The sequence below is a fragment of the Perca fluviatilis genome, chromosome 4 (genome assembly GCF_010015445.1).
Source record: "Perca fluviatilis chromosome 4, GENO_Pfluv_1.0, whole genome shotgun sequence".
NCBI lineage: Eukaryota > Metazoa > Chordata > Actinopteri > Perciformes > Percidae > Perca > Perca fluviatilis.
Window position 1 is genome coordinate 20,197,632 of NC_053115.1, and position 20,301 is coordinate 20,217,932.

Consider the following 20,301-nt stretch of genomic DNA (forward strand, 5'->3'; position numbering starts at 1 on the left):
AGCCAATAAGAGGCAGAGTAAGGCAGAGTAGGGCGGGGCATGCCTTGGCCATCCTAGGCATGGATGTGATCCTAGGGGGGAAAATCCATAGACATTATACCGAGTTTGATGCGGTTTGTTGTTGACGTCGCGCAGCCCTAGCTCGCCACGATAAACGTCCTAATAAATAGTGTTATCTTATATATTTTTTTCTTTTGTTGAACAACATATTACATTATTAATATACTAAAGTATCTATGTGTCAATATATCCCACTATTGAGTATTTCAGTTTTGCAACTGAAAACGTAGCTATGCTAGTAATACCCTATTTTATACATTCTATAAAAATGGTAAACTGGTTAGCTAACTTAGCTTGTACCCCCCATTTGTAAACTCAGCAATCCCATAGTGTTCTCTACGCAAACATTTTATCGACCTGGACATACAGGGAACCTCTGTCAGACGACCAAAATACCACTGAAGATACAAGTTGCTGCTGGATAACAGGTAAACAAATAACGTATTTGATTTGATCCCTAAGATTTTTGTAGGGAACGCTATCATTGACATATAGAGTAACGTTAGCGTACGGAGCGCTATGGCGCTAAGGACACAAATGTGGCTAAACAGCTCCTGGCTACATTAGCTAGCTAGTTACACATCAACATGTCTTCGAAAGGGACGTAGCTACATGTTTACTGGTGGCTCACAACCATAGACAGTATGCTCACAACGGACAGTGACAACGGTATTCCAAAAACACGTTAACGTACCCAGCAAAATTTTACGTTACGGTCTTACGCAGTGGGGCGGGGCTAGCGTCGTCACCGAGTAGTCCGATTGGTTAGTTTAGCATGTCATCAGAGATTCCGGATGTCTGCTGTCGTATCAGGGAAAATTTGTTTTCTGCTTCTCATTCTTGACAGTTGCCGGGCTGCTGATGAAAGTTGATGTAGCGAATTAGATATTCAACCCGACGTTTCGACGGTACAAAAACGTAAGTTTTATTCTTTGTCTTTTACCGTATAATTTTAGCTGGCCACGATTGCTTGCATTTTCACTGTTAAGCCAAGGCCATGAAATTGATCTGTGTGTGTCGCTTGCTAGCAGGCAATGTTAGCCATGTAACTACAGCCAGCGTTTACTGAGTTGCATCGGAATTCAGTCAAGTATTCATCATAATGAAAAAGTAAGCTTTCTCGACGGTGAGCAGGTTTGCAGACAAACTTATATTAGCTTTACAAGTAAGTTAAACAAACGTTAGTTCCCTAGCTAGTTCTGGCGGTCAATAACAGTTCGTCTCTCCGTCCAACCGACTGCCGTCTATCTGCAGTGTAACATTAGCCAGGCTGCTGGAAGTTGCGGTCAGAGTTAAATTCCAGAGTCTGTTTTGTATCTTGAAGTTGTGATTTTCTGTAACCAGTTTTCCTGTGTAATCATGTGATCTGACCATTGCGCCAGTGTGAGTGCTCCTATTCATAAGAGATTGAGATGCATGCAAGGTTCAGCTACAACTACTGAAATACATTAGTTATGAAGCTGTTGAATCTGAATTGTTTGGTTGTAGTATGTTCTTTATTACATCTCCAGTGACTGGGATGGTATCATGGAGAGAGACAATCATCAAGAAGGAGAGGCACAGGGAGTAAAGATTTGTGATCCACCCTGTGAGAGCAATCCACCTGGTAAATTAGGAAATCTTTTATTAAAGCTATTCACATTTTTAGCTCTCATTTCCTTATTTTTAATTTCCTAATTTAATTGTTTTCATTTTAGCTGAAACTTTGGCGACTTCTCTTTCCCTATTGGGGAATCACATGTTTCCTGATCCAGTGGAGAGTAAGGACAGTGACGTTACCACTGTTAACAAAGAGGAGCCTCTCGATTCACTCCTGTCAGATGTTACTGCAGAGGAGAAGAATCTGGATGCAGAGCCCCATTCTGACCACGTAACAAAGCTACAGACTGAGGAGACAGACAACTCTGAGTGTCAGAACAATGTGTCCACCCAGCCGTCTGACCGAGGAACCGAGGATGCTGCCGCTGACAATGACCAGAGCGACTCTGGGGAGTTTGTCGTTACAATGTTGGCCAAGGCCAAGCTGGAGGAGCAAGGAATAGGTGTGAAGGGAAGGTCATCTCCCTTGTTGGAGGCAGGCACCCAGGAATATCCTGCTTTTATGTCTCATCGTGATGAGGATGTGACAGCTGACAGCTGGCGGCAGCACAGGAAGCATGTTTTTGTGCTGAGTGAAGCAGGTAAACCCATCTATTCCCGATACGGCAGTGAAGAGGCTCTTTCATCTACAATGGGAGTCATGATGGCGCTGGTTTCCTTTGTTCAAAGTGGAGATAATATAATCCGCTCAGTCTATTCAGGTGAGAACATTGAAACATTTTCACATAACTTTTGTAACATTGTAAATGTAGTTTTCTATTTACATAATAAGAGCAAGTGTAGAAATTTTGGAGGATTGTGTTTTGGAGCGGACACTCGCGCTTTGTTTAGAGGGCAAGTTAATTATTACCAATTGACAAAAAGTGCTGCACCATTGAGAAATACAATGAGCAAAGAGAGGTTAATGCATTTACAGAATTATTTTACATTTACTTTGTATTAATTTGAAGTACAACATTTTATTTTGAAAAATGTCCAACATTTTTGAGTGCAGAGCTGTCGATCAATGGGGGCATTGTTAGTAGACATTCACTGTTACTTATTGACGTATTGTCCTTTAATATTTGCTGATGTCTTTTCTTCCTTCCATCAGAGGAGCACACCGTGGTGTTCTTACAGAAAGGGCCCTTAGTGCTGGTGTGCGTCTCTAGCAGTCGGCAGACTGAGCAGCAGCTGTGTGGAGAGCTCCTCTATGTGTACTATCAGATCATCAGCATGCTCACCCAGGCCAGCATATCTCGCATCTTTGAACACAAGAAAAACTACGACCTGAGGAGACTCCTGGCTGGCTCAGAGAAGATCCTGGACGGTCTTCTCAACCTGGTGGATTCTGACCCCAGCTTCCTGCTTGCAGCAGTACACTGCTTGCCTTTAGCCTCCTCTCTCAGGGACAATCTCAGCCAGATCCTGCAGAAAGCGATCACCCCCAATCTGGTTTTCTCCATCCTCATTGCCAAGAACCAGCTGCTCACCATCGTCCAAGAAAAGACAGTCATCGAGGACACCAGGCTGGAGCCCGCTGACATTCATCTCCTGCTCAACCTCATCGGAGCCTCCTCTGCCTTCCAGGCTGGGGAGATCTGGACTCCCATCTGCCTTCCCCTCTTTAATCCTGACTGTTACTTTTATGCATATATTTCTTACCTGGACCCTCCAGAGTGCACTGTTTGCTTGCTGCTGCTCTCGACAGACAAGGAGGCTTTCTACGCTGTAGCTGAGTGCAAAAGGAAGATAGAGGAGGCCATGATGGCGCAGAACTCCCTGAGCCTCATTGACAAAGTCCATTCGTACAGCGTGAGCCAGGTGGGCGTCTCAGACCTCAGACACTTCATGTACAAGCCCTTTGATGTGCCAGACAACTACCGCCAGCTCACTCAGTTCACCAGGTGTGTGTGTTTGTGTTTGTGTTTCTGTCATGATCTATGCAACTACAGGATGAGCCAATCAATGTATTATAGAAAGGCCATGGCTTGTGCACAGTGTGTATACCTTGTATACGAGGAAGTGTGAAACCATTTCCTCTAAGAAGGAAAAAAAAAAAATACAGCTTAGAGTGGTAGATGTTTACAAATGAAAGTTTCCTGTTCAGAATATGAGGGTTTTAGAAATGAGCTTCCAGTTAAAAGGACGCAGAAAAATAAAAATGGTAAGAAATTCAAATTGTCTTGCCAATTCACTTCACTTATCTTTTAATGAGCTGAACTGAAAGCATTAGGTGTTTTATTGCATACGCCGTACAAATAATCACAGCTCTACACTTTAAAAAATAAAAATACTTTTATTCACATAGCACTGTTCAGAATAAGGTTACAAAGGTAGGCTGTGCAACTTTGTCTCATCAATATAAAAAATCTCTAGTTTTAATGATGGGGGAAATTCAGCACCATCGCCCTTATGATTTTGTATATCACTGTATCTTTCGTTTATGTGAAACCTTTGTATGTCTTTTTGTTTGTAACCCTTACTCTACAATTTGTTGCAACATGTAGCCCAGAGATGGAGGCCCCGTATGGCAGTGAAGAGGAGAAAATGAGACTGCTGGACCTTTATCGTTATATGCACAGCCGCATCCACAGCACTTCACGACCCCTTAAGCTCATCTACCACGTCGCTGAGAGGGAAACGCTGCTAGCCTGGGTATGTTGCTATGTTACTGATACATTATACAATAATTATTATATGATACATTATCACTGTCACCAGATACATCTGAGTACTGTCTTTGTGTGTCTTCAGTTGTCTTTGACACAAGGGTGTCTGAATATATTTCATGGATTTTTTTTTTTTTTTAAATGTTTGTTTGCTTTCTTGCGGAGAGTTAGAGGAGAATATCGATGTCACTCTCCTTATCTGTCCATTCAATATGAAGCTGGAGACAGTTGGCTTAGCTTGGAGACCAGAAACAAGGGGGAACAGCTCGCTGTTGTGGTTTTACTGAGGGTTATGTGCTGGACTATTTCTCGGCTGCTAACGGTGATATATATACCTAACCTGTTAATTAGTGCGCTTTAAAAGTGCTGGTATGTGGATTTGGTTACCTTTGGACAGAACCATGCTAGCAGTTTCCCCCTGTTTCCAGTCTTTATGCTAAACTAAGTTAGCTGGCTGCTGGCTGTAGCTTCATATTTAATTAACAGATATTAAAGTATCAATCTTCTCATGTAACTCTCTCATCTAACTCTCAGTAAGAAAGTGAAAAAGAGTATTTCCCAAAATGTCAAACTGTTCTTATAGTCATGCGGACAGAGACTGATTGTTTCCGTTTCCTTTAAAAAAAACACACCTAAAATGTCAATTCTTCTTCTCTGCTGTAGGTCACAAGTAAATTTGAGCTGTACACCTGCTTCAGTCCCCTGGTGACAAAGGCCTGTGCTATTACTGCTATCACTAAGCTTCTAAGGTGGATTAAAAAGGAGGAGGACCGTCTCTTCATCAGATACCCCCCAAAGTATTCAACCACACCAAACCCCAGCAAGAGCTCTCGAGGTGGGAAATCTGACCAGCAAGACTCCACAGACAACGGCGTCTTATCTCTTCTATAGGACTCTCCTAGTGCTACAATAGTCGCTCCGCCTCATTCAACAATAGTTTGTACACTGGTTCCAAGATATTTTTTGAACCCTTTTGACACTTGTTGGACTGACATTGACTACTGGAATTAAACACTACAAAAGTTTTACAGTATTTAAGAAGGAATGAACTTTTTTAAAAGTGTTATTATTTCTTTACCTTAACAAGAAAGCATGTCATTACATCACTGCTTTCGATCAGAAACAGTCAGGTCAAAACGGCATTAATACGTTTTAAATTGAACTGTGGTAGAAAATAATTGCAATGATATTTAAATGTTTTTATAATGTTTCATTACTGCAACAAGAGAGAAAATTTCATCACGGACAGTGAATGTATCACACAAATGACTTTTTCATTGCAGTTAAGTTGAGGAGTGAAATGAATTTAAGCTACCTTTCTCAGACTAGTTCTTAGATATAGATTTCTTGTATGAATCAAAAACATCTCAATGTTACAAAACAGGATATGCAAGTATATTTTGTTTTTGGGCTCAACATAAACTGGAATAACTGAAACTGCCAGAACAGGGATGGGCCACCATGTGTCATACACGGTCAAATTTCCCTCTATGGATTTGGTTGCACATCCCTGTGACAGAACTTGAAAACATCGTGTTGTTGTGTATCTCACCAATGTTTCTATTTATCAGATTTCAATTATGTTACATTTTGTGCAGAAAACAAGTAGGAAATCCCAGCCTGTTACACACTTCACTTGATCATTGTCATTGTTAGTGTTTTCATTGTCGTATAGTTAGGCCAAGAAGATGCCACTGAGCTCACGCAGTGTTTATCTGCAGATACTTCTAGTACTTTATCAGTCGACACTTAATGTAGTGACTTCAGACGACTTATCTTTTTGGATAATAGTTTTGTAAAAATGGTCTATAAACACTAGCCTCATCCTTGTGTCCTTTGAGGAATTTCCTGTCAATTCAAGTCTCAAGAGTATGTTTATAGTATTATGAAATAAATCCCAGTTTGCACAAATCCACATTTGTCCTGATTAAGTAGAGATCTTATGAATAAGCTTCATTTATTATCTACCAGAAAATTACAAATTAACATTACAGCAAGTAATGCTTGATTTTGTGGCTTTGGTATTTCTGCAATGATTTTCTGAGTTTCTTGGACCATTTAATTTGGTACTAATTCTAGGAATAACGGACAGTTGGCTGACCTACAGTTAATTGCTTGTGTAACGTTAAGTCTTTTAGTCGGTGCATAGCAGGTGAGCTGAACTATGGGAAATCTGTCTACAGGCAAGCATTCAGCTGAACAAATACGAAGAATAGTTTCCAATAGTAAATTAATGACCATTTACTTGGGTTTCTTTCAAGGAATTATACTATAATTAGTACAATATTAAATGGATGTTCATCCAAGAACATAACGAATTAGGGGAACTCAAGCATTACCAACATTTAATTGATATTTCTACTGTCAGTGAATTTATTATTTAGTTATTCTGCTGTGTACAACATCAGTGGCTCGGTGTGACTTGAAGGCCAGCCCTCACCTGATAGATTAGTGTCAAGTGTCAAGATAATCCTGTTTAGAGTACACTGTGACTAATACATTGTGGACACTTGGTAAATATTGTTTTATTTTTTCCAGTAACTCCCTCACTGACTACACATGTATATTCAGAGGAACTTTCAGTGACGTTTTTCTCAGCTACACTTTGCCATTGAAATGGGTCAGGCAGTTGAAAGTGTGCACGTCCAACCCGTTGGGTACCGGACTAATACATAACAAAAACTCAAACTTGATCTTCAAGGTCTTTGTCAGGCGATGACTTTGAAGACATTCCACAAAACGTTGCATCATTAAATTCTTCGAAGCTTGCAACACTTAGTTTGCAGACTACCTTTCCTTTTCCTAGAAATGTGGAGCAGGACCCTCATGTGGGACACTGAGAAGGCCACTTTCATGTCAAACCTTTACATTATCTTCTCTTTGATCCTTTCTTGAAATGAGACCTTGACCTAAAGGAGGGGAACTACGATAATACAACTTACTGCGTTTTGCAGGTGAAACAAGGTTAATGGATGACATACACATGCAGTTGTTTCAAACAGCATTTATTCTTGTGTGAGAAAATATTGTCTCAGGGAGATTATAGATCTTGCAGTACAATTCAAATGACAAGATCAAAAATCTCCTGTGCCACCCAAGAAAAAGAAAAAAAAACAACTCTTGAAGACTCGTGCGGTCACTGCTGCCTGCAGAGCACAGGTTTTGTGCCACCTCACTTCTAGAGAATATATTCTGACATGTTGGTGAATACCATCACTATTACAAAGACCTACTTAGCATCATACATAAATCTTTTCATATTTTTACTTTTTAAATAACACTCTTGACTGCCACAAATTATAAATTAAAATCTAAATTTGATTTTTGCATTCCTTAAATTACTTCATGTAAGCCAATATAAACATACATTTACATATTTACAAAACTATACACATGCACCTTTACTACACTGAAGTTGTATTCATATATGTATATACTGTACACACACACACACACACTTTTGCCACATGTATGGCTCCAGGAGTTACCGATCTTTTTTTTTTTTTTTTTTTTTTTTTGGAAACAGACCGATTGTGCTTTTCAAGTAATTTTAGCCAGATTTGCAAACAAATTGCAAGTTCTTCAGTGAGTGATCGTAGTAGATTTTGTCACAACTACAAAATAATCAGCTTCACATCTGTAGTGGCTTCACATCTCACTAACCAAGTAGCTGCACCGGGTACTCCAACATTCTAGTATCATAATACAGTTTCACAATATGGAAAAATAAGTAAAGTCCCACCTACAACACATCATAGCTGGACTAAAAGTCCAAGAATGTTTGCATTGGCAGCCAGTATCAGTATTTCTATTCATTTCAAATTGTTCTTTTACACCTATCTTGTATCTACTGAGCAATTCTCAGAATTGTTGAATGAATGGTGTACACACCCAAAACATATTGTAGGAGTCAAATGTAGAACAAGTTATGGTCCACCATGGGTTTAGCTTTAAATTTAATGTCAATGCTAGCTTGAGCAGGTTTGATGTACTCATTTTTGAATATACATACATACACATATACACACACACATATGTGTGCGTATATATATATATATATATATATATATATATATATATATATATATATATATATATATATATATATATATATATATATATATATATATATATATATATATATATATATATACACACACACACATATACACACATATACACATACACACACACACACACCACTTAAAATTAGAAATTTAAAATTTTCTTCCAAAGCCAAACTTCTGTGGAGTCCAGATATGACATGGACATAAAGTGTGACTTTAACACTTCATTAAACACAGTGACATTTCAATGGCAAATACAATCTAAATATGTTTTGAATCAACACGATCCCTTTGACGATTTAATATTTACACTTTTCTCACCTAAGTCTTGACTCACTTTGGCCTAAAATAAAAACTTTATATGAACACATAGCAACAGTGGTTGTGTAAAATCTTTTACAAAAATTACATGAATAAATGAACAAATCCATCTAGGAAAATGTCTTCAAGCACTTTTTCTCTCCATTTTATAAATCAGAGCAACAGTTTTAAGCAGAAAACCTAATCTCACCAACTGTTGGAGCAGTGATGAAGCTTCTATACATATAACCAGACAGCCTGTTTAAGATGATAAAATCTTGAAACTAAAAGTTTATATAAAATTGGAGGGAGTGAAGTTTAGATTTCCTCTCACGTGGTTTAAATGTACCATAGCCCGGTCGTATGCAGTGTGTACAGACTTGCGAACACTGGGTTTCTTGCCTTCCATTAAGCGCAGTTTATCTACCGTGTCATCCATCCCCATCGGCAGCAGTTTGTTCCGAGGGAGCCACTGCCTGAAAAACAACAGGCACAAATTTTCCAAGTGACTAAGACTGCGCCTGATTGTTTTAAAATTCAGCATGAGGTTTAGCCTGCCTGTCTGAATCTTACCAAGTTCTTTTGGTGTCAAAGAAGAGAACTAAGAAGAGCTTTTCGCCTTCTTCCGTTTCTCTCCATTCGCCCAGTTTGAGCACCTCCATGGGAGGCACTGGAATGGGGATGCCATTGTGAAGAAGCCCTTCCTGGGGCATGTCTGGGTCAACAATCTGTAACAATAAATTGTGTCAGTTAAAGTTAACTGAATTGTCATGTCCTTCTAGGGGATGTAATGAGGCCTTTTTCTTTATGGCAGCTCTGAGACTTAGTATAAACGCCATAAACGGCAAGATCAAATACATCCTCACCATTGCTGGGTATGATGGATATCCTCTGCATTTGGCCCAAACTAGGTCCAGAGGTCCAAGCTCAGTCTCCCTATCTAAAGACTGAAGTGTAGACTGTCCTGTGAACAGGATATTTCAATACATCCAATTAATTTGTATTCAGGACACCTCTTGAGCCCAAACTGAAAGTTGAATGAAATTGTATTGCTCAGAAAAAGTTGTGTGCAGAATCTTACATTACGCATGCAATAAACCCACACACACTTAGGCATTTCACTGTATTTTCATTGCCTTCTCGGTATACACACCAGCACCACAGATGTCTCCATTCTCACTGCTAGGAACTTTTGCCAATGCAGGTTTACCACGACTTCGTTTGGGTGGGGAGACACTACAGATGGAAACAAAGAAGAGAGAAAAGCGAGAGTTAAAGTACAATTTATGGTGAGACCATAGCTACAGTTCAATTGCTAAGAATTTCAAAGACAATGGGCCTCATGGAAGAACATTTTCAGAGTGTTACGCTAAACGTCTAACTTTTTTCTTTAAAGCTTGTACAAAGTTCAAGTTGGATTCACCAAACTCTCTGGGCTGCACAAACTTGTCGTAAATAGCAGCTTGTTTCCGCCTGATAGATGCCACCTGTTCATGACAAGGTGCGCAGTCCCAGAATTTTCTTTATTAGCATAACCAACACCCCTAAAATGTCCATTTAAGGCTACCTGTTTCACTCCGTGTTTGGAAGTCTCATTTACAAATATATGTTAGCAAAAAAACGCAGAGCTTTAAGTCCTGCTGTTGGAAATCAGTTTAGCAGTGTCAGTAACGTATTAGAGGTCCCTCAAAATGCTTGTACATGCTACTTAAGAACAAATCTGTTCGTACAAGCTGTTCTTGCTTGAGGCCCATTGCCTCTGTAACTCCTTACTCACGTTAACTTTTGGTCGTCATAATCTTGGTTTGCAGAGGTGTGCTTTCCATTTGTCAGGCCTAGCGAAAACACAAATGAATGAGTGACAAATATGGACTTTCTAAAATCTCTCTGTCATGTATTGATTTATTTTTTGCTTACCTCCTTCTCTGGGTGGTGGAGGGAGTTTCTCTCCTTCACTTTCGGAGCTGGGGCCTCTGGATCTCAGGTGGTGTGAGGAAGGAGAGGGGGGTGTAGGGGAAGCGTTTGGAGTGGGAGGTAAGGTGATGATGTTGGTCACACTGGGTGAATTTGGGCTGGCAGGGGTGCTGTCCAAACCGTTTGTTTTACCCTCAGCCGTTTTACCGTTCTGTTGCGGTGGGGACTTGTTTTTTACTGTCCGCGCGCCATTCTTAGCTTTCTTAAACAGAACAGATGTACGACGACCAACTCCAACCAAAGGCAGAGTCGGGGGTGTTCCCAGCGGAGTAACCTCGTGAATAGCCTCCGATTGTGAAGATGGTGTTTCACCAACTTCAGCCTCATCTTCACCTTGGCTTTTGCTTCCACTGCGGGATGACCTCTGGCGCTTGTAGGAGCGCCCAGGAGACCTTCGCCCTCCAGGTACGATGCCCAGGACAGGAGGTTCGAGGGGAGCATCTCCTGGCAGTGGCGAAGAAACTGGGCCGGTGAGTTCCAGCACAGGTGGAGCGTCATCTGGATCAAAGAGACATTTATTTATGGATCATAAATACAGCTGAAACGATTAGTCAATAATTATTATAAGTCATTTATTAACTCAAATCTGGATATCTTTGGGTTTTTAACTAATGATCAGACAAAACAGGACATTTGGAGATGTCACATTGGACTTTGGAAAATTATAATTGGTAATTTTTCACAATTTGACATGGACTTGACAAAATCATTAATTGTGAAAAAAACCTGGCAGATGAATCGACAATGAAAATATTCATTAGTTGCAGCTCTATAAATACATAAATAATGTATTAACAGTGCAATTACTGCCTATATTAAATTAGTAGTGGCCAAATGGAATAAAATATATTAAAAAGGACAAATATTCTTTACCTGTCCCAGAGTTCGACACTGCTGTCAAAGGTCCATTATCAACGTTTGTCTTCTTTTTCTTTTCCTTCTCCTCCTCCTCCTCTTCCTCCTCCTCTTTTCCTTCGTCCTCCTTGTCATTACCATTCACAGACTGAGAGTTTTGCTGCTGCTGGTTCATCTTCTGTCTGAGAGTGTTGATCTCTCGGCGCAGCAGCCTAATGCGTTTGGTTCGACCGCCACTGGTGCGCATTGATGCAACCATGTCCAGTTTGTCCAGTAAGGCCTTTAGCTGTTCGTCTGTGGTTAAGTGCAGTCTGTTCTCGGGGTCCAAAACCGAGTCGACTGTAGAGAGTATAAGAAGAGAAAACAAAAAGGAGGAAAAAAGGCAGATGAACAGATGAGGCATGATGGTTATGTTCATGAAGAAATAGCTAGTTCCCATTCTCAACTCACCGTCATCCCACGTACAGTTGTAGAAGCCATGTTTGTTCGGAGACTCTGGGAGATGCATGCCGGTGCTGGGGTCCAGGCCGATGCTCTGAGACTGCCTGTGGGCGTGGCGGAGAACGGCTCCACCCACCTCCCGGAGTTGTAAGGCTGTCTTGTGAAACATGGTGTCCTTGGAGTTGTATTTGAGGCAGTTGGAGATCATTAGGTTAAAGTCCTTCTCTAGGTCCGCGATGGAGCAATAGGCATGTCCCTCCAGTTTGGTACACATGGTGGAGAAGTCCATGGGTTGGGAAATAAACTCTAGATAATCTGGGACCTCAGTGAATCATGAAAATAAGACTGTTAGCTGAGTCAAAGCCAAAGCAAATATGCTGCTTGATATATTAAAAGTGATGAAAGATATCAGTTCTACATAGGTTATCTTAACGAATGATACCAAGTCATTAATAGTATAAGAGTATCAGAAGTGTTATAACATTTCCCTGCTGGCTTGTGTTTTCTGCTGCTGCTGTTACTACCGGGCAGTAAGAGGTGCTTAGGGACATCTACAAATTACAACACCGAAAAGAGATACAACAAAAATATTTATTAATTTAATGATTAAATAAGGTAATGTCTCCAAACTTACCTCAATTATTACTTGTATCCTGCTAGTTATACTACAGCACTTACTTTAAAAATAAGTTAAATTAAAAATATTTTTGTTGCATCTCTTTTCGGTGTTGTAATTTGTAGATGTCCCTAAGCACTCGGTCTTTACAGCAGCAACAACAACAGCAGAGAGCAGAAGCCAGCAGGCAAGTGTTATTTACATAACCTTCTGGTGTACTTACAAACCTTACAATCCATCGTTTTATGAGTGCATAACCTATATATACTAGTGTAAACCTTTCGGTACTCGCATTAGTGGGTAATGTTAGAGACACTTCGGATCCATTAGCCTCTGCGCTTATTCAGCGGCTAACGCTACTCTACGCTAACTCTCCCAATGTTCGACCCAGGTGAAAAAAGCTTCTGGGGGGGTGTTTGGCTCGAGGTCATGGTGCAAAGGACCCTAGGGTGAAATTACTCCGAACCATCACTTTAAGCAGATTGTTTTCTAACTGCACCAACCTCTGATAGATTGACAGGCTGAAAGAAGATTTTTGCTGTGTCCTTCTCCTGCAGTTGGTCCAAGGTGGATCGCAGAAGCACCAACGCAGGGGTCAACTTCAACTCAAGAGCAGCCTGCTGAATTTTCATCTGAGGTATGATGGTGTAAACACAGGGAAGAGGAGCGGAATACAAGGTCACTCTACAGGGTTCAAAATTAATAACAAATGCTGAATAGAACAGAGATTAAGGCTGCATCTAACAATTATTGTAATTATTGATTCATTTGCTTATTATTTTCTCTTAATTAATCGTTTATAAAATGTCAGAAAACTCCCAAGTTTTCATTGTCTGCATTCCAAACATATTGATATCTATCATATATGACAAATCAGTAAGCAAATATTCACATTTTAAAGCTGGAACTTGAGCAATTATAATAATAATAATAATAATAATAATAATAATCTACTATCAAGATTGTTGCAGATTAATCTCACAATTGGCTGATTACTTAAGTAATTGTTTCAGCTCTAAGAGATATGCTTATGAAAGATAATACTGACGGGAGTCTTGTTAAAAAGTAGCCCAAACAATTATAGCTTGTCTCGCACTTCCTCTGTAACGCACCTGTTCTCTCTTTAGCCTCTCTCTCTTGCGGATGAGTTCCACCAAAAGCCTGGCTCTTTCCAGATCTTGCCTCAACTTTTGCCAGTATCGTAGCTCCTCTCTTGCAGCACACAACTTCTCATCAGGCTCCCTCTGAACACAAAAGGTCAAAGGGATCAGACTTCGTTTCCTGTAGCTGTGTGTTGGGCGAGCAGTGTGGGAATATTCTGGCATTGAGACCCAAGTGTGCAGCAGGTTCCAGACTCTTATTGGTTAGTTTATTTAGTCCCCAACTTTTACAGCAAGAAAGAATAATGAGAAGGTCACAAACCAAAGCTGTGTAATGACGGGGGTTTTTTGGTGTGAAAAATAGATTTTAATTAAATTTGCGTACAATAAACTAAAAATTAAATAATTCTTTTATTTAACCAAATCAACTACCATATGGGCATTGTTGTTAAAATGTATGCTATCATAAAGATGCACTTAATCCCAACCACTGTAAATAAATCTAACAGTAAATCTTTTATCTACGTTTTATGGTTTAAATACCTTTAAATAGCTTGAGGCTTTTTTTACACGCTGTCACCCTCTGCAGCAGTAAAAAGCTACAGTAAAGAAGACAGAGCTGTGAAGGGTTGTGTGGAAGCCCGCCATCTATTTGAATCAGTCATTGTAAGTGTGATGTCTGGTCTTATGTTTTGATTACAGTGTGTAAGAATACAAACCTGGCGTGAAGCGATTTGATTCCAGTGACTTGGCTGACTCTGTCCTTAACAGACCTTATTGGTTCTGTGAAGACCTGATATTCTTATTACTGTAAATGTAAATGTGCTGGTTTTAATAATTTAGGACGCTCCACCACACAGATATGTTAACTAAGTGAAAATCAATGTGGACGCCAGCTTTAAGAGTTATTAGTTATTTTTCATCAGAGGATTTGTTTCTCATTTTTAGTTTAAACACACTCACTGTACATTATCTCTGGCCTCACCTGCTCTGCAGTCCTGTGGGCCTGTAGATGGGAATGCAGTCGGCGTATTAAAGGCATCCCATTTCTTGACTGTCGTTTCAGTAACCAGTAGTTATGAAGCCTCTGCATGAACTGATTCTTCCTCTGGACTTCCACTCCTGTGCAGATCTTGTTCAGCCTGTGGAAATGTAACAGTTGTACATTAAAGCCTGTGTGGCAATACTGGTGGTCATAATAAAACCACTATGATCTACTATTATGATCTTATGGTAAGATCATTCAAAGTATTAATACATGTATAAAAGTCTCTTAATGCACTGGATCAAAACCTAATTAGATTAGAGTGTCTCCTATGGAACTCTGCAAGAATATTAATAATATCATGTAAGGCACTAGACACTACAGTCAATTAATAAGGCATGCTGGGTATGTTAATTTCGACAGTATGCAAATGTCACACCTGTGAGAGGGGATCTGAGGCACGAGCAGCACAGGCACAGTTGAGCGACGTGTTGACCCACCAGACCCCTTCGTATTCTTCTTCTTCTGGCCCTTGGTAGCCTTCTTGTTTGGTGGTGGTGGTGGAGGGCTTTGAGTGTAGGACCTTTGGCCCCGGTTACCCCTGCCCCCCACCAATCTCCCTTCAACCGAATCGTCTCTAGACCCGTCCCGCCGAGACCCCACTGGAGAATGATGCTCACAGAAAGCAGTCTTCCTCACAGAAAAGGTGGTACCGTTGACGCCCGTCTCCCGGACTGGGTCTATCTTCATAAACAGTCCGGCCTTCTGGGCACAGGTGACATGAAAGGCCCTGTAACAGTTGGCTTTGTGGCACTGAATGGATGCACCTCTGCCTTTCTGCTTACACAGGTAGCAGGTGAGCTTCCAGCGAGCAGGAGGGATGTTCTTGACCCCCTCAACAGGCTCCAAAAACACTGTATTGGCAAAGCACACCTCCGGGATCCATATGGCACAGACAACGTGGGCCCAACGTCCATCACTTGTCTGTTTGAAGGCACCTCCTCGGTTGGGACAGAGCACACAGTCTACAGGGCGGGAGGGGGACTGCAGGCAGCAGCGACACAGCCACTGACCCTCAGGTACGTAGGGCACACCGTAACACTCCTGGTGGACGGCCAGATTGCAGATGTCACAGAAGAGGATGACATTACTGTTCAGACATTCGTCATCCAGGCAGACGCAGCAGAAAGCATCCTCATCCACTGCACTTTGGGACAGAGCCTGGCTACGGGACTCCAGGATGGATTCCCTCTCCAGGCGGTCGATCAGCAGCTCAAAAGTGTCTGCAGATACAGAGGCATGGCCGTCAGACACTCTCTTTTGGTTAACCATCTCCAGCCAGGCCAGGTCCTCCTCGTCCATGTCGTACTCAGCCACACTGTCCTGTTCCTCCATTGACTTTTCTATGAAACGGTAGTACGCTGTTGGGAGAGCAGGCGCCTCTGAGGGGCAAACTGAACTCAGCACACGAAAGATGGGCTCAGGCAGAGGGATTTGGTGGGACGGTTGCTGGAGGGAATTAGTTGGTCCTGTGTGCTGCTGGGAGCCAGACCGTTGGTTCTGGTGAGACATATTTTTACCACTCCTTCTGCTTTTACTGTTTGAGGGTTTCCTCCACGATCTGGTTTTACTCTGGGTTTGTTCACTGTTCTCCTTGTTGCTGTTGCACTCAGCAATGTCCTGGGCCATCATCTCGTCCTCGGTAATAACTGGCAGAGGATCCGTGATGTTAATCCGATGGAGCCTTCCTTCTAGGTCCACTTCCACTATTTTCTGCGCCTGAGCATACGTCAAAGTCTCCCTGGATGGAGAGAGCTGCAGTCTGTAGGGCGAGGGGGGCCGCAGCTGGCCTGACGATCCCCTGCCCCTTCCTCGACCTCTGCCTCGGCCCCTACCCATGTTGAGTCCGCTTACAACTGTCTCACATTCCCACCTCCTCAGCTTCCGCATGGGAGTTTACACCAGCTCCCTAACAGGTATAAAGTAAAAAAAAAAAAAAAAATGTTTTAATGCAGTGCGGCTAAACGCTTTCAAATTTGTCTAATGATCTATTAAGATTTACAGTAGCTGTTGTTTCTTTCTTATTATGTTGTATATGTTGTTTGTACTCTATACCATGTAACCATGGCCCCGAGTCATTAAAATCTGAATCAGATTTTACTGGGAAATAATTATTTTAAAATCAGTTTATTATCACACCACCAGTCAAACCCGCTGTAAATGTTAAATTATACATGAACATTGATTAATTGCTATTTCAATTAAAAATCTATTTAATGCCATGACAAATTTAAGAATACCACCATTTACCCACTAATTGACTGCTCAATATAAAGTCTAGTGTATATACAGCTATCCCGGGTGACCCACTGTAGGACTGTGGCTCCCAATGTGTGTTTGTGCGAGTACATTAATTTGGGCAACCCTCCCTATTATCACACGGCTGTTGGTTATTTTAATTTATCCCTTGCCTGTCAAAGCATATTTTCTTCATAAAAATCCCAAATAACAGTGCTTAAAATGTTATAAACAAAGAATTATTTAATATTGCTTTTATTGATGAATAATTCATAATTTGGTTACAAAATCTTATTATTATCTTCTGCCCTCAGAGCTTGTTTTATATTCTATCAGTCTGCCTATGATGAATGTTGTGTTACCCTGATTAATCATACTCCTTACTGCTGCCAACATTAAGAGTGCTTTCTTATTTAGCATTTTTTGTAAGATGTGTTGTGTTAAATCCTGGACACAATAGTTACTCGGTAAATGGGGTCAACTCTGGTGCTGTTGTAATAAAAACACAGCATGTTACCTCAAGTAGCCTACTCTTGCTGCACAAACTACTAACGTTATAGTAAGTTGTACTGCTTGCTGTATGCACCTCAGTTGTCTCTTCATTGGTCCAATCAGGAGTCTGTAACAGTCCCACATTTCCCTCAGCCCAATCAAATGCCAGTATCCTCTATTTTTTCCTTGTTGCTGTGCGTAGTTAGGTTGAACAGCGCTAAATACCAACCCGAGTATCTAACATCTGTCAGCCATTTTAAACGCACAACAGCAGAGACAACATTTGGATTGCAAGTTGATTAGCAGCCCAATTATACATGCCAACAGCAACCAGAAAGCAGACGCACTGTATGCACCGTGCCTAAATGCATAAATTACTTGCATGTAAACATTAGATCACGACACCGTAATATGCAACGTTTCGGTTACTGCTTTGTACTCCAGAGTCCAGACCCCTGCAAAAAGGCTGTCTTTCGCTGATGTGATAACGTTACTCGGTCGCACAGGACATACAGAAGTCGTGTAACAAAACAGCAGGTTTCCCAAGTAACGCTGAAAATGCGGACCATATCAGAGTGTTTTACCTTGTAAAGTCGTCCTCTGCAGTGCGAGTGCCAAACAGAATAACTGCACCTAGCTAAATGTCAGCTAGTGACAGACTACAACCAAGGCGGACATGCTAGCCGTTAGCTTAGCTAGCCGGTAAATTCAGGAGCGACAGCGTCATCTTCAGCACTTTAGTTCTTCGCTGTGACTTCGGTCAAACACACAAATCGGACCCGGTTTCGTAGGTATGGTTTAAACCTTTCAAACGGTGTTGATTCAAAACTTAAGGATAGCAAAATCCCGAAGATATCAAATTAATGTTTCCTGGATGAGGCTAAATATTCAGTCAAGATGGCTTGAAAAATACGCCCCTTTGGAGAAAAAAACATCTCAGCCAATTGTAGGTAGCCGCCTTACCTCGCGCGCAACGCGCATCGTTTTGTGATTGGTCAACACGATAAACCGAATTCATCGAATTCAATCTGGAGCTCATAAAAGAAAGAAGCGATGAGAAAAACAACTACATATGTATTGCGCGCCTTGGCCTCATCTTCATTTCCCATATACCCCATATTCTACTTGTTATGCATCTGACATTTCTAGGGAAACATCGTAATTCAAACAATCCAATATCCAAATGTAATAACCACATAGTAAAAAGACAATAATAATCAAATGCTCACACACAGTAGTTTATTAATTTACCTTTGCATACAGTGAAGTGAGGGATGTTAGAAATAGGCTACACAAGTCCCATTCACAACTGTTTAATCATATTGCCTGTAAATTCTCTAAGTTCAACATTTTCCTTGTAAATAGTAGTTTAACATAACAATCCAAACCCAAAGTCCCCTTACTAGTTTTAGAGAGCTTTCAACTGTACACACAGACGTCAACAGCATATTGAAGTTGCTCAGTTGTCATGGAGATGGATGGATCTGTTGACATGACATGCAAAGCAGTAACTGTTGTGATTTAATTCACAGCACTTTGCTGAGGCAACGTCACTGGTCGATGATTGTGATTGGTTTAAAGAAATGCAAACAACTCAGAGCCTTTTTTTTCTCTTATTCCAGAATGCATTTGTGGTGTAGCCAGACTTTACAATGCGAGACTAGTCTGTGTATTTTATAGCTCTATGTCTCTGTTGGTTTGCCACTGCATGTGGGTGAAATGAGAGCCTTTGAAAATCAAAGTCAGTTCATGAGCTTAGCCTACTTGACAAATAAAATTGATTTAGCATGATTTTTCTTTTACTAGGCTACATCACATCAGGGACACTAAGGTCATGAATTTGGGTTTGATGACCTAAAGACATTCTACAAATACAGACAAATTATTTAAAAAACATCTTAATGTACATTTAATAATAACATAACAAAACAATAATGAACTAGAAAATGCATTTCCTGCAGAAAATGCTTGTGAATGCTGAAAAGCTAAATTGCTAAAGCTAAACATCACACACTCAAATCATGCAATATACACTTCATTATAAGCATAGAAAAAGCCTGAATGAAACCCTAAACTTAAACAGTGATAACAAAAAAACAAGAAAGCTATCATGAAGCTAAATCACGCTTTTATCAGATTTATTTATATATTATCTATTACTCAATTTATACAGTATGATCTAGCTCAATTTATACTGCATGATCTAGCTTAAATTGATGAGCTGATCACTGGCCAACTCAGTTATTTAGGTCACTACTTTCACCACAGGAGCTATAAAATATCTGCTGAACACACACAGTGACTAATACAGTTCGCTATCTCACTATAGAAATAATTCCTGTTGCCTTGACGCTGAAATTGATTTACAACAAGCTATATCATGTTTTTCAGCTGTTAACTGAGCACAGGCTTGCATTGTAACTTGCAGTTATAACAATTTATATTCTATAACTAACTCATTTGGGAAATACTAAATTGCTTTATTATATTGTCATTAGCTCTGGCTCTCATTTTAATAGGTTCATGGTAAAATACATATAAAAATGTATTCATTTGACTGAAGAAACTTGTTAGTCACTATGCTTGCCATGTTGTTTATATTAGAAAATCAAATCTAATTCATTACAAATTACACTATCATGTGGACAAGACCGATTCAGAGTGCCAATCTGACAAAAAAAGGACAGTTTCAATTATTGATTGTGGAGCTGCACAGAAGACACAAGTCCTGTCTGCCTGCTGACTTTAAAGATATATATATACAGTACAGGCCAAAAGTTTGGACACACCTTCTCATTCAATGCGTTTTTTTATTTATTTTCATGACTATTTACATTGTAGATTATCACTGAAGGCATCAAAA

General features: G+C 40.4%; 2 protein-coding genes across 5 annotated transcripts; one reads left to right on the forward strand and one right to left on the reverse strand.

Moving 5' to 3' along the window:
- Positions 1-357: 357 nt before the first annotated feature.
- Positions 358-6,222, forward strand: mon1bb (MON1 secretory trafficking family member Bb). Of its 3 annotated transcripts, XM_039797429.1 has the most exons (7): positions 364-488; positions 908-978; positions 1,572-1,666; positions 1,758-2,360; positions 2,753-3,545; positions 4,149-4,296; positions 4,974-5,201. In XM_039797429.1, the coding sequence occupies exons 3-7, from the start codon at positions 1,588-1,590 to the stop codon at positions 5,199-5,201; spliced, it is 1,851 nt and encodes a 616-aa protein (XP_039653363.1). In that variant the 5' UTR covers positions 364-488; positions 908-978; positions 1,572-1,587. The 3 variants fall into 3 exon arrangements, with proteins under 3 accessions (XP_039653365.1, XP_039653363.1, XP_039653364.1); XM_039797431.1 differs by lacking the exon at positions 908-978 and having other exon boundaries at positions 358-488; XM_039797430.1 differs by lacking the exon at positions 364-488 and having other exon boundaries at positions 825-978; positions 4,974-6,222.
- Positions 6,223-8,450: 2,228 nt separating this feature from the next.
- Positions 8,451-18,345, reverse strand: brpf3a (bromodomain and PHD finger containing, 3a). Of its 2 annotated transcripts, none has more exons than XM_039798531.1 (13): positions 18,023-18,345; positions 15,088-16,617; positions 14,649-14,805; positions 13,676-13,807; positions 13,067-13,195; positions 11,972-12,269; positions 11,525-11,845; positions 10,595-11,149; positions 10,455-10,512; positions 9,831-9,913; positions 9,544-9,641; positions 9,251-9,405; positions 8,451-9,153 (listed from the first exon to the last, which is right to left on the reverse strand). In XM_039798531.1, exons 2-13 carry the CDS (start codon positions 16,596-16,598, stop codon positions 8,970-8,972), a joined length of 3,681 nt encoding a protein of 1,226 aa, XP_039654465.1. In that variant the 5' UTR covers positions 16,599-16,617; positions 18,023-18,345; the 3' UTR covers positions 8,451-8,969. The 2 variants fall into 2 exon arrangements, with proteins under 2 accessions (XP_039654465.1, XP_039654464.1); XM_039798530.1 differs by having other exon boundaries at positions 11,957-12,269.
- Between the last annotated feature and the right edge of the window lie 1,956 nt (positions 18,346-20,301).